Source organism: Lissotriton helveticus, chromosome 2_2, assembly GCF_964261635.1.
Source record: "Lissotriton helveticus chromosome 2_2, aLisHel1.1, whole genome shotgun sequence".
In the NCBI taxonomy this organism is placed as follows: Eukaryota; Metazoa; Chordata; class Amphibia; order Caudata; family Salamandridae; genus Lissotriton; species Lissotriton helveticus.
Genome location: NC_136060.1, coordinates 76879009 through 76892766, shown reverse-complemented (window position 1 = coordinate 76892766; position 13758 = coordinate 76879009). Strand labels below are relative to the sequence as shown.

The window sequence follows — 13758 nt, the reverse complement described above, 5'->3', positions numbered from 1 at the left end:
ATAAACGATATTTTAGAAACATGCCCATAACAGATGTTCGTTTTCAAGAAATTAGACAAACCTGCAATGCGGCCTGCTGCTCTGTGAGGGATTCTTCCAGCAATGACTTCTCATGATCTTGGGAGCGCTTGAGTTCTGAAAAAACACAATCAGGTGTGTTAGCATGCTGTAGAATGATCAGGGTGCATGATAGGGGTTACCATTCATAAACGTCAAGTACCCCAAACCACATCGAAGGCAGAACCAGTGTCCTAGCAGTGTGATAGGGGTCACAATTCCAGAAGAGAAGAAAACTTTAGGGACCTCCCTTGCAGATACATTTCTGTTAGAACTTGTTTCTCTATAGTGCTTGCTGGTACACGAGCCTAATGTCATGAAACAGTGATGCCACTTGTTGGACCCGGCCTCGTGGCGTGGTCCTACCCCTCCCGCACGGCGGGCCCGGGACGACATCGGCCCTCCGTCGACCCGCTGTCGACCCCCCTGAACCCGCACCATCGACGAGAGCAGCCCCCCCCCCCTGGGACCTCGGCGGACCCTGCTCGCCAACACTGCCGGTCTGGCGACCATGCCAGGCCACCATTCCCGGCCCGACTCCATCTTGGGCCCATCACGTCCCGAGCACGTGGCCGCAGCCATCCCTCGCCCGGGCCCCAGCGAAGCCCCGACATCGAGGCACCAAGATCCTCCCAGGGGGTAGAGTGGCCACTTGGCGGATCCCGAGAGAGGGGAGTTTCGATGGGCCTCCAGCCGTCCCCGGACGCCTGGTATCGATCGCCCTCCAGCCTCCCTGGGCGCTGGCTCCACCCCTCTGCTGGGTGTCTGGACACCTTCATCCCGGCCCCTCTGACCCCCAGGGGCGAGGGTCCGGACATCAAAGGACTCCAGTCCTATATCTGGGCCAGCCCTGGATTAGGACTTTAGTTGTATCTTGGAGTCGAAGCCCTGCTGACCTTGTCGCGGCTGATCCTGATCTGAACTCATGTACCTGGAACCTTCGAGGCCCTGCTGACGCTGTCGCGGCCTGACCAAGCTGAAACCACCTTCGAGGCCCTGCTGACGCTGTTGCGGCCTGACCAAGCTGAAACCACCTTCGAGGCCCTGCTGACGCTGTCGCGGCCTGACCGAACTGAACCACCTTCGAGGCCCTGCTGACGCTGTCGCGGCATGACCAAGCTGAAACCACCTTCGAGGCCCTGCTGACGCTGTCGCGGCCTGACCAAGCTGAAACCACCTTCGAGGCCCTGCTGACGCTGTCGCGGCCTGACCGAACTGAACCACCTTCGAGGCCCTGCTGACGCTGACGCGGCCTGACCGAGCTGAACCACCTTCGAGGCCCCGCTGACGCTGTCGCGGCCTGACTCCTGGAACTATCCACGCACCAGTTGGAGCCAAGACTGTCCCGCTACCCCCTTTTCCCGAAGCCAAGACTTTACGGATCCCTCGATCCCTGTGTTATCATCTTACGAGAACGTGCCTTCATTTCTTATATAAAGATTCTTGAGAATATTCCTTCGTGTGGTGTCCGTCTGTGGTAGTGTGATTGCTCCGCTGTTACGATTGTAGGAGAGGAGCCTCGCCAAGGAGGCCTCCCTACGGCGCTCGGCCTCTTCCATAGAGAAAGGTGGGTCTTGGGGCGGGCAGTCCGACATCTTCTGTCTCCCCTGGGATCGCCTTTCCAAAACCACTGTACTCAATGTGATGCTAATCAATTTAGACATTTTTGGAAAGACTAAGTAATCCGGCAAAACTGCATGGATTCAGATTAAGATCAATATGTCACCAACAGATGTCAGGGGTGGGTGTTTAACTCATATCTATCTTGCCACTCTGAGATTGAATGAAGCTCGACACGTGAGATTGCTCTAGAATCTCAACTCAGATCTCAAACCCAGGTAATAGGCACATTTCTCAGGCCACAAACCATGAGGACTGAAGTAAGGGAGAGAAGAGAGATTGATAGCGCATTCCTGAGTTATATCCAAATAAACCCTAGGAAAGAAGGGAGTGTAGATCCTGAGAAGAAAGCTCATGGGATATCATCATCACGTACTGGCCAGGCGCAAAGCAACCACAGTTGTCTATGCAAAAGTGCTAGCAACTTTTAAAGTAGTTGTGGGGGGGGGGGGGGGGGGAGGGGGGAGAGAGACAATCTGAATGATTACTGCCGCATTTGTTTTAACTTGCACTATTTTAATATGTATGCTGTTCCTTTTACCTCCTCTCAGGTCCACCGTGACTTGTGTCGTTTGATTGGCGAGAAAGCCTGTTGTGACCTCACTTCCTGTTTGCCTGCAGTTGCAGGGGTTAGCAGTCTAGTTGTCTGTCCCTCTCCTCCATTTAAGATGAGGCTAGCGCTGACTTGGAACGGACGCATGGACGGCGCATCAAAGGCAAGCCCGTCTGACCCCCCTGCCCCTCTGACATTTACACACAGATCTCAGGTTAGGATTCTCTACTTGTCAGCACACATCCAGATGCCATAGATACTTCATGCAATTCTGCTTTTCAACCTCAGTTAGAAGGGCCCGTCATCTATATTAAATGTACATTTTAATGTTCTTATGAGTGTCCTAAGACTGGGGGAGCAGATTCTATGGCAGCCGCCAGTAACTCATTGGTTCCCTCGAGTACTATCTCCTTTACAGATTCCCCTGCACCAATGCCTTCTCCCAACTCCTCCCACATTATGGGCTTCCTTTGTAACATCAAGTCCCTTTCTAAACATGCGGTTGACGTCTGGGACCTGCTATCCTCACTTACACCTGACATTGGTTTCCTCACAGAAACTTTGCTGAATTCTACTACCTCACCAGCCGTATCACAAGCTCTTCCAGACAACTACTGGATGTTGAAACTAGATAGAGAAGGTAAGGCAGGTGGTGGAATTTCCATCACCTTTAAAGACATCATCAACGTCTCGTTTATTGATACTTTACACACAGATTGGGCAGAGATGTGTGTCTTTAGAGTTGAAACCTCTCCCAAGGACTTCTGGAGGGGCACCCTAGTATATCAGCATCCAGGGCCAAAAAAAAGATCTTAGCCAGCTTCTCACAGAATACATTGCTCTCCACGTCTTCACATCCCCACATCATCCTCTGTTGGGTGATTAAAACGTCCAGGGTGCGTCCACCACCAATTCTGATGTAGTTCAATCAATCAGGCAGACAACTCTTCTAAAGTGCTCTTTAAAGTCCTGAACTCCTCCTTAAACTCTCAAGCTCTCTGTAACTCCCTTGCAAATCACTTTGAAGGTAAAATCAACTAAATGTATCAGAACTCCCCCTAAATAGGCCGCGACCAATTCAATCCCTGCTCCTGGTCCACTCCCAATGGTTCCACCATAAGCAAATTTAAGCTGAAATGAGAGTGATGGTCTGGCAGCAGTACAATTCCTTCCTTGAAATAAGAATGTTCCCTGACCCGGGCCAGGGATCGCCTTCGAATGAGCAGTAGTACATAACAATCTTTGTGGCAAAGTAACCCAGGGGCACAGCTGGTGTGCCCTGAATATTCTTATATTGATAATGTGAGAACTTGTTCTCTCGCTCATGAAGTGAAAGCATAGTAACCAACAAATACTGCAGCACCAGAGCATACAGAACATCAGAAAACAGACTGCAAAGCAAATCAGGTGCGTGATGAAGTGTTAATGAGTGAAATGAATGTTTGGAGTTCTACCCGTGCCAAAATCAAAACAGATCGGCTTGGAAAAGAGCAACAAATGCTTTCTCATGGTGTGATTGTTCTTATTTTTGATATTCTCAAGCCTACAACAAATTTTAAGAGTTCCGCAAACTAGGCGGTATGTGATGGACTCCTTTCAGATCAAGTTAACATGAAGATCTACTGAAGCTACGTGGATCAGGTTACTTTATTTCCAACCCATTGATATTATGCACTCTTTCCGTAACTCATTCAGATCAATAGATTCGAACCTCAGGATAAACAATGACGAACACTTCAACTTATATTGTGCATCAGGCAAGAACACAAGACAGACAACATATACACAGTATCACTGAAAGACACGACTGGGTTGGGGGCACGGAGGGATGTGTATGGCTTGGAAGAGCGTGGGGATGAATGTGATGTACCTTTCAGCTAGAAATGTCATGCCTCTCGTGCTACTCGCCGAAAAAGCGCTTTGACGCCTTGTCAGGGGTAGTAAGCACTATATAAAGGCAATTACAATACAAATCTGGGAGGGGGTGGTTCTGATTTGACTGGGGATGGTGGTCATCTTCAATGAGTACAAAAGATGCATGTCCTGAGGGTTCCCAGGAAGACCGAGGGCGAGTGAGGAAGAGGGTAGAGGAGAGAGGAAGAGAGGAAGAGAGGAAAAGAGGAAGAGAGGGAGAGAGGCAGAGAGAGAGACAGAGACAGAGAGACAGAGACAGAGAGAGAGGGAGAGAGGGAGAGAGAGAGAGAGAGAGAGAGAGAGAGAGAGAGAGAGAGAGAGAGAGAGAAAGAGAGAGAGAGAAAGAGAGAGAGAGGCTACGAGCCATGCATATATATGAACAATCAGAGTGACTTGCCTGAACTGTGCGATGCTTTTGACTGACAACAAAGAACAGTGTAGGGAGTTTGTCGAGCAGTAAACATGGGATACTGGAGGATGGCCTTTAATAAGCTATTGCAAATGGTTTGGTTTAATGATTACAAAGGTATTTAAGAGCGATTGTGGCCTGGAAGGTAAACTATAAGAAAACACTAGGTATACTATACGTCTGCTGTGGCAGTGAACCCGATTAAGGATTCAACTCTCACTGTACCATTTACTTAACCAAGCTCCTTACGATTCCAGAGGCCATAGTGAGCACAGAAGGCATACCTTCCTACAGTGCCAGCAGTCCACTCTCAATGTTTCTTGAGGGGCAACCTCTACTACACTAAATCCACATTTCTCACGTGCAGGACAAACTTAAAAAACTCTGGTCTTCCATCTCTACGAGAATTAACACTAACTCCTCCTTCCCCTCATTCTGCACTCTTTATGACTAATGGTTTAGATATAATGACCGCTTTCTACCATGCGTCCACCTCTATGCTAAGGACCAGCTGGCCATTCCACGCACATTTGCACCTAGAAAGCAAATTATGGCAGCAGGTGCTGGGAAGCACTCTGGGGCTTCCCCCTTCAGGTCCTCACCTCAGGGTACAAGGTAAGAATTTCCCCCGCAACGCACGGCAATTAAAAACAATATATATATATATATATATATATATATATATATATATATATATATATATATATATATATATATATATATATATATATATATATATATATATATATATATATATATATGTATGTATTTCCTTGCATGTTGATGTCATCAAAAACAAAACTGATTGTTTGGAGTAACAGTTGAGCCCCTAGGGCAGCAAGCTCCATGGAAGAGGCACCAAAAAGAAAGGCGGGCCTCTCCACTTCCCACCGTCACATTTTTCTAGTGGCTCCTGGCTCAGGAATCAAAAGAGGAAGGCACTCCTGGAGGCGGGATCCACCCACTAGAAATCGCTCAATTATTTGTTCAGGGCATCCCCTGGCTACCCGTTCTGAACTGACACTTACATTTTCTTAGGCATTATAATGACACTATCCATCCACCCTGAGAGGACAAAACAAGACTGTCTTAGCCCATGGGGGGGTGGTGGTGGTGGTGGTGGTGGGGGGGGGGAGGGGCCCAATCTACGTATGGCTTGCTGCACCGCTTTATCATAATCAAAATGACATTCTGGACGCATAGCGGTGCTCACTGCCTCTCCCATGAGTGGTAAATCGAGGGAAACATCCCCCAAGCTGCCCTCCCAAGGCAAAAGAAAGACTGTCATGGCTACACCCCACCTCACACTCTACTCCCACAACAGATTGCAGAGTGTGGAGACGGTGGATGAAGCTGTTTTGGAAAGTAACATAGCTCCTGTTGTGCAGAAGAAGCGGCAGTGGTGCTGATAAGGTTTAACTGTATGACCAGGCAAATAAGTTCCTTTTGTGGCCTGGGATTGGTTGTAGGGATCAAGCAAAGAGAAAAGCATGTGTGTGCGCGCATGTGTATGGCTTTCTCCTGGCATCTGCTGGCTGTCACACTCGGGTGCCACCGTCAGGAAAGTGTTAAGTATAATAAGAACAACCCAGTATGCCACTGAACATTCTTGGGTGATCACAACACAAATACAATGATTTAATATTTTACACCAATATATACAATTAACGGTCAACAGTTTAAGCTAGCACACCTTATATACAAATGGCAAAATTAAAGCCAGCGATAGTCTCAATAATTATCAAAGTACTGCAAATTTTATTACAAATAAAAGCCAATGTATATAAAAACTTTGTGTTCCTAAGTGATCACAGGTATGGAAGAGAAAAAATAGAGAAGAGCGTATACACAAATAAAAACAGTCAACTGGGAATCAAAGTAGCGGGAATGGACACCACTCGGCAATTTGAGAATTATGAACAGCAATGAAAAGAGCCAGAAGCCTGTCAGAGCTTAACTAAAAAGCATTTGTATGAAGATATGTTTCATTAGCAAATGCTCTGTGGGTGATGATAGCCTCTACATACACATGGATAGGAGAAACGACTGGCCAACACCGCATTTTATGTTGCCACTTTCTGATATAAGAACTACTTTGTGGGTGGGTTTGGAGTTTCAACAAGGGCATAATGTTTCTACGTTAAGGCACCATGATCATTCATCAGACCACATTTGTCCATCCTTCAGCTGGAATGCTGTGTGCTTCTGTACCATCTAACATTGATTTCTTCATGGATGTGCTTTAGATTAACTCCTTAACCGCGGCGTGAACTCCGCCACGTGTGGTAGTTTTAAGTGGGCGGAGCTGCGTCGGCCAACGGACGTGCGCAGCACTACTGAGGTAGTGCTCGCGACGGCTGTTGGCCGATGCGCGCACACAACGGGTTAAGGTTCACTATTTATAAATCCAGCTACACATGAAAGTCTCAAAGTCTGAAATTCCATGCAACAACCCCATTTTTTCACCATAGGATTTTTACAAATTGTTACCATTGATTTTACTGGTGTTATTAGCTTTCATGTTTGGAAATACCTGTAAAACTGTGTGGCATTGGCTTTAAAAATAAAATTTAATAAGATTAATCCAATGTTTCACTCATGCTCAACTAAGTCACCAAACATGTTCCTAAAGTTCGAACGATATTTTTTGTTGGAATGTGAACTATGTTATCAGCGAGCATCAATGAGACATTTCTGTGCTAGGGTGGAAGATATGCAACAAAACTGGAATAGCAGCAATTTCTTCCAAGAGCTTTGTCATGTGGAATGTATTGCATCCATTTCAGCATATGATCAGTGTATTGTGGTGTACTCCCATGCTGTAAAAGGTAAACAACTTAACAAGCCTTAGACATGCATCATATAAAATCTTAAGAAATCATATTACATTTATGTGCATGTGTATGTGCGCCAGTGATGTGGAGTGCACCTAGCTACAAATCAACGGAGGTGCAAAAAAATGTATAATACACCAATATTAATCCACTTCAAAGTCCCATAACAAAACCTTTACTAATTGCATGATATCTACTGCTGCAACTTACAAAGCGAGGATGCCCACAGTGGCAGCAAACCATGCAGGAGCACCCACACTGAGCATCAAGCTTCCATGCTGCAGGCAATTCTTTTTTCTCCAGGAATCATAGATACGCGAAGTCAGTCTAAATTAGTGGTTCTGAATAATTTGCCTTCAGTGGATCCCCACTGAACCCTTCTCGGAATCCGTGGACTCCCACTGAATCATTATTGGAATCCAGGGAAGCCCACTGAGTCAGGACTTGAAGTCGGGGATACCTGCCTTAGCAATTATGATCTGAACCTCAAAACAAAACACAAATATACAGAAACAAGCACTCTTCAAACAAATATACAAATGATTTACTATTTGAGTCACAATTATAAGATTTTTTAAAATTTTAATTAGAAAGGTGGGACTTTACTAAATTCAATTGAGGTCACCTGGTGTCCATACTGTTTCCTGTCTGATGCACTTGCACTGCTCCCATGAATGAATTTGAGGACACCAACTTAATTTTCAGCCTCCATTGACAAATTCCTTCACCCTTACAGAATGTTTTCAAATATTCAATGTTACATTTTGCTTCTTAATTTACATATATACTTTATTAATTTGTTATTTAATTTTCTAAGCAGTCACAGACCCCATGAGTGGTGCCATGGACTCCCAAGGGTCACATGACCACAGGTTAAGAATCACTGTTCTAACTCATTAAATGAGCACTTTGCCTTCCTTATGATATTGGTAGCTCAACTGCTGTTGAGATAGACGGTTCATATTAATCCTCTTCATCTTGATGTTTGACGCACAACTCCGAGGGTTGTGGACTGCACCAAACATGGCTTGATTGTCGTCCTCTGATTCTTGAAGGTTCAACAAGTGGCTTGGTTGTAGTGGGGAGGCTTTACCAGATCTGTATTAGGGGTGAATACTTTCTGGAGATGGCTACATTCTCCTGAGGAGGTAGTCAAAGGTAGTGTTGACGGCGTGTGCAAAAACATTGGTGGTTTCTTCTGTTTGAACTTCATCGACGACTAGGCTGCGTCGTTGATGAGTTAGTTGTTGACGGTGGTACTGGAGCCAATGTGGTTGACGGTGGTGGCACAGTCGAACGAAGATGCCCCTGTTGGGAGTGTTCTAAGGGTACTGTTGCCTGATTGGTCAATGTTCAACTTTGATCTTTTTTTTTTTTTTTAAAGGACACAGATCTGCTATTAAGCTGAACCCTGCATTCCCTTTACAGTACATTATATTGATACATACTGCTTACTATGATACCGTTTGACTCCCACTTCGACGACGGGGAATGATTCAAGCCTGTGAATCTATGAAAAATACCACAATACTTGAGAAGATTGTGTTGTGCACCACATGACTGCAGTTTCCCAGCACAAGTAATCCTTGGCATCAGTTAAGGGGAGAGGTGCTCATGTTTGCGCTAACAAAGTTCTAGCTAGACTAACTGTGAATAACATGGTTTCTGCTATAGATAACTTGAGATCGACTGTACTTTCAGATGTTACTTTGAACCGCTGGATGGAAAACAATCCTGTTAGTGACAGCAACCCATCTGTAATTCTATAGTAGCTTTCTTGTACAGTATGAGAAAATGCACCACCGTCTACTTCAGAGGTGTACCGAGGAGTCGCTCAACCCCACTCTGCTCCATTCTCTCCCCCAAGTCCAGCCACTGCTGCTCAGGCACCTTCCTAAACCTCTCTCCTCACCCTCGGCTCATAAGGTGAACATTGTTTCAAGGTTGGTGGGTCTGACATTACGTGGTGCTGTAAGCCTACAAAGCATGTGCTGTTGCACTGTTAAACACTATAACAGCAAGCTCTTGGATTAAAGGCATGCAACACTACCATTACCTGAAAAAGATTGTTCGTATTGTTCCTGGAGTTGCTTTATTGCATCAAATTGAGTGTTCTCGATTTCCAGTCGAAAGATTTCATGGGTAGCATTAAGATCGTCGACCTACAAAACAAGCAGCAACATTCCATTAGAGCAGTAAGATCGTCGACCTACAAAACAAGCAGCAACATTCCATTAGAGCAGCACAAATCTGTGCAAGCAACGACTGCCAGTCTGCCACCAATCATAAAAAAGCACATTTACAAGTACTGCAAAAGTTACAGTATTGTTAACAGGTAAAACTGCAAATGTAAAGCAAAACACATTTTTGGTATTTAAGTGTCTAATGTTGCCATAAATGCAGCTTAAAAAAAGCCACCAAAATAAATCTCCTGTCCAGCCAAAGTTGTTCACGGCCAAAGTTTTTCAATTGGACTGCAATACTAAAATAAAGCAGGCAGCACACAACACTAAGAAACAAGGACAGGCAGACGAGGGAAGAAAGACGAGGAGAAAGGAAGAGAGAAGCCCAGAAAAACAAAGATAGGGAGATACAAATTCAGCGAAAGGCAGAAATGAGAAGAAACGCAGAGGGAGGAAGAACAATTACAAGGTTAGAAAGAAGGACACAGACCTATGCAAGGCGCAGGTAGGGGAAAGTGGAGGGAAATAAATACAGGGAGGGAGAGACAAAGAAAGACAGAGAAAGGAAGAGACAGGGGAGAGCGGGAGCAAATCTTTGGAGAAGTCAAAAAGAGACAGGGACAGGACAGACAGAAAGACAAGACGAGAGTGGGTGGAGGAGACAGAAAGGCACCAACAGACAGAAATACATGAACAGTGACAAGAGAAGCGGGAGATCGAGAAGGATAGAGACAAAGAAAGGTGGAGAGAACGACGGTGAAATGGGAAGAAAGAAAGGGGGAGAGAAACAGCAATAGAGAGAGACGGAAATGGACAGGTGGTGCGAAAAACACAGGAACATACAGAATGTAGACAAATTAGGCAGAGAAAGAACGAAAACGGACACCCTAAGCTTAATCTACCTTTTCTTCCATCCACCAATTTATCTATCCGTTTACATTCAGCTATCTACTGTGCGTCTATGTACCTTTCTATTTATTTACACATATACCTATCATCTACCAATCGACATCAAGCCAATGTATCTTTCTCCCTCTACCTTTCCAATCAATCTATTTCCATAGATCCATTAATAGGCTGAGAGCACTAGACAGCACATGGGCTGCCTGCTGCAGGATGTATTGTGGTCCACCAAGGACAGTGATGGGCTTGGGGCCTGCCACAGGAGCTTACCTGTCACTCATTTACATGCTTATCTAGGTTCCAGCTGGCAACTCTTCTTTCGCTCTCCGTGGAGCATTGCCTTTTTATCATCTACTGATTGGCTTGTATCTGTATGCTCCTCTTGCTTTACCAGAACCACTTTTTTCTTTGGTGTTAAGCACTTTGTCAGTACATGTGGTTTTGAGCTGCCTCCCTCGTGCAGTTCTCTCCCCCTACACTACGTGTTGCTTTGTCACCTCATGTGCTTCTCCTTTCCCCTCCTTGTTGTGCTTCATGAGTGCTTCTCCCAATTACTTCTCCGCTCCCTCCGTGTTGCATGCCCTGCTCTCCACTCTCTCCACTGTTGCTTCCCGCCACCCACGCCCTCAGTGTTGCTTTACCCCACACCAGTGTTGCTTCACCCCACACCAGTGTTGCTTCAACCCCTACCACCCTCACTGTGTTGCTTCTGCATTCCGCGTTTGTTCCACTTCCCTCTGCTCTTCCCCCATGTTGCTTTTGCGACCTGCTTCCACCACCCAAGCTGCTTTCATTTTACCCACTCGAAAGCATGTTGCTTCTACTCCCTGCTTTTAAAAAACACAAAATGCTTTTATTTCATTTTTAGCTACCGACCCAACTCGGGTCGATACCTTAAAAGAAAGAAAAAAGCAACATCATCCTTTGTTGGGCACGCACATTTGTAGTGAGTATGCCTAAAAAATTACACAGGAAGCAGCCTCAAATGCTTTTTTTTGTTTTTCAACCTTCAACCATACTACACAGAATATGTGTTGCTGTGCAGGGTGGCTAAAAACCACTGGGAAAGCAAAATGGTGACAAAAGTGAGGTAGGCGGCCTTTACCAATGCTTGTTGTCTATTCCTCTATCTGTTCATCTGTCTCCCCAACGCCCTCCTCTCTGTGTATGTATCTTCCTTTACTCAACTCAATTAATTTACCAACGAATCTGCCCACCACTGTCAACACAACAATATCTTTCTATCTGTCCGTCCCTATCTTTTTGTGTCTATTTATCTCTATCTCTTCCTGTCTCTCTCTCTCTCAATCGGTCTCCATCAGTCGCCCAAGTCTCTGCTATCTCGGTCTCCCTCGCTCTCGCTCTCTCTCTCTAAATTCAGGTCTGTGTAACACACACTCACAACATCTGTAGAGACACCAGCTTCCTGGGCACAATATGACCACGCATTTATGGGGGATAGCAGTCTAGCCATTTCCTGAGAGTGTTTTTCCTGCAGTTACAGACCTTTCCTTGTAGCTCTGCCTTATATTTCTCAGCTTCTTGCACAAAGAGGTTCTGCAGCTTCTGAAACTCCTCGGTGTAATAGTCTTTAAGCTTCTCCTCTCGGTCCTCAAGCTCCAGCCGGTGCTGCTCCTTCAGTTTCTCAAGGATGCCTTCATAGGCGGCTTGTAGTTCATTCTTCTCTTTCTCTAGCTTCTCACAGGTGTAGGAGCTTGTTACTGGAAGAGGGGATCAAAGAGGACATTTAGAAGGGACATCTTATAAACAAAGTACCCAAACGAGCCCCCACAATGGTTAAACATATATGCATCAAAAGAGGCATTAATTCTAGAATGTAATTTCAGACATTTATTACTAGGTAAAAGTAAACTTCTCATACATTTCTCCCGTAGAAGAATATCCTTTAAAAAAAAAAAAAAAGCACAAAAAAAATTGCACTGTCTAAAAAATATATTTACACTGCCTAAAAAACACATTTTTACCTTCACACTGCCTAAAAAAAATACAACTTTACACTGATATCCACAGCTAATTAAGCACTTTGACAACAAGCATTTGCAATGCAATAGGTCTCGCATTAGGAAAGTTTGAGCTATTGGTATTGTAAATTACATTTTTTTTATTTATGTGTTGGTTTTGAAAATAGCGAAATAAATAGCTTTGTCATTTACAATGCCAATAGTTGTAACTTTCGCAGATGTGACACCTATAGCATTTGTAATGCAATCTGTGTTGTATTTACATGACTTAGATGTATTGATATTAATGTAATTTATGATGGCAATAGCTTAAACTTTTGTAAATAACTTTTGTGAAGATTATGTTCAGTGTATTTTATTGTGACGAAAATCGAAAAGAACAGAAGTTAAATATTAACACCTTTTTGTGTCATTTGTAATAAAGCTTGCAACATTGAGAGAAGATATTTGAACCAGTTGTTGTTGAATGGTTGCACAGATTGATGCTGTGGTGGCGCTGAGTGATGTTGTGGTTGCGACGAGTGATGTGGCGTTCAGTGACGCTGTGGTAGCGCATAGTGATGTTGTGGTGCCCCTGAGTGATACTGATGTTAAACAAATTCATGGACCGTGACCTTTCTATGGGTAACAGCAACAGCACAACCAGAATATAGGTATAACATGACATGATTTGCTTAAAGTGGTGATTACTAGTGACCAAACATTTGTATTCTGGAGACAGCTTGAAAATATTTCTACCAAGGAGCAAAAATCGTCCGTCAGAACTCATGGGAGGTTCTGTGTTGAATGTATGGGACATCTCACATCTTGGCAAGCAGGCTAGAAAATATTGGCCTTTCAAAAAAGCGTGGTATTCAAAGAGGTGTAAAGTATGTGTTAGGGCACATTGATGGTGCAGAAAAATGCACCGAACAAAGCTTTTTCCCAAAAATGGGTGAAAACGCAAGGTAACCAAATGGCGGCTCACTTTTGCACCGCAATCGCTTATCTGGTGTGGTAATTAGGCAATATTAGCGCATTAAATCACAAAAAACAGTTAAAACTGTCCCGTTACCATCAGCTGGTGACTGAAAATTTACAAATGTGCGGTATTAAGAGGCTACAGAGCTATTCCTTATTTTTCCAAATGGAGAGCTAACACCCACCGTATATTGTTCCCTAGGCGTCTGCCTAATTGGCCCTGGTAGCTAGCACTTTCGAGAAAGGCAGAGTAAAATGCCTGTTAGAAACCCAGAAAACCGCGTAAGGCTTTTAATCAGGTCACCATATTTCGTTTTGCAATCGGAAAAAAGCAGCCTGTCAC

The 13758-nt window shown here is 44.7% G+C and overlaps 1 protein-coding gene across 5 annotated transcripts in view; it reads right to left on the bottom strand.

Annotated features, from left to right (window-relative positions):
* Positions 1-13758, bottom strand: part of MTUS1 (microtubule associated scaffold protein 1) — a 972936-nt gene that overhangs the window by 52461 nt on the left and 906717 nt on the right. For all 5 annotated transcript variants that reach the window (XM_078678114.1, XM_078678116.1, XM_078678113.1 and 2 more), the window contains 3 exons: positions 11980-12194; positions 9444-9549; positions 62-135 (listed from right to left, as the gene is read on the bottom strand). In XM_078678114.1, coding sequence (XP_078534240.1) covers positions 62-135; positions 9444-9549; positions 11980-12194 — 395 coding nt within the window. The remainder of the gene's footprint in view (positions 1-61; positions 136-9443; positions 9550-11979; positions 12195-13758) is intronic.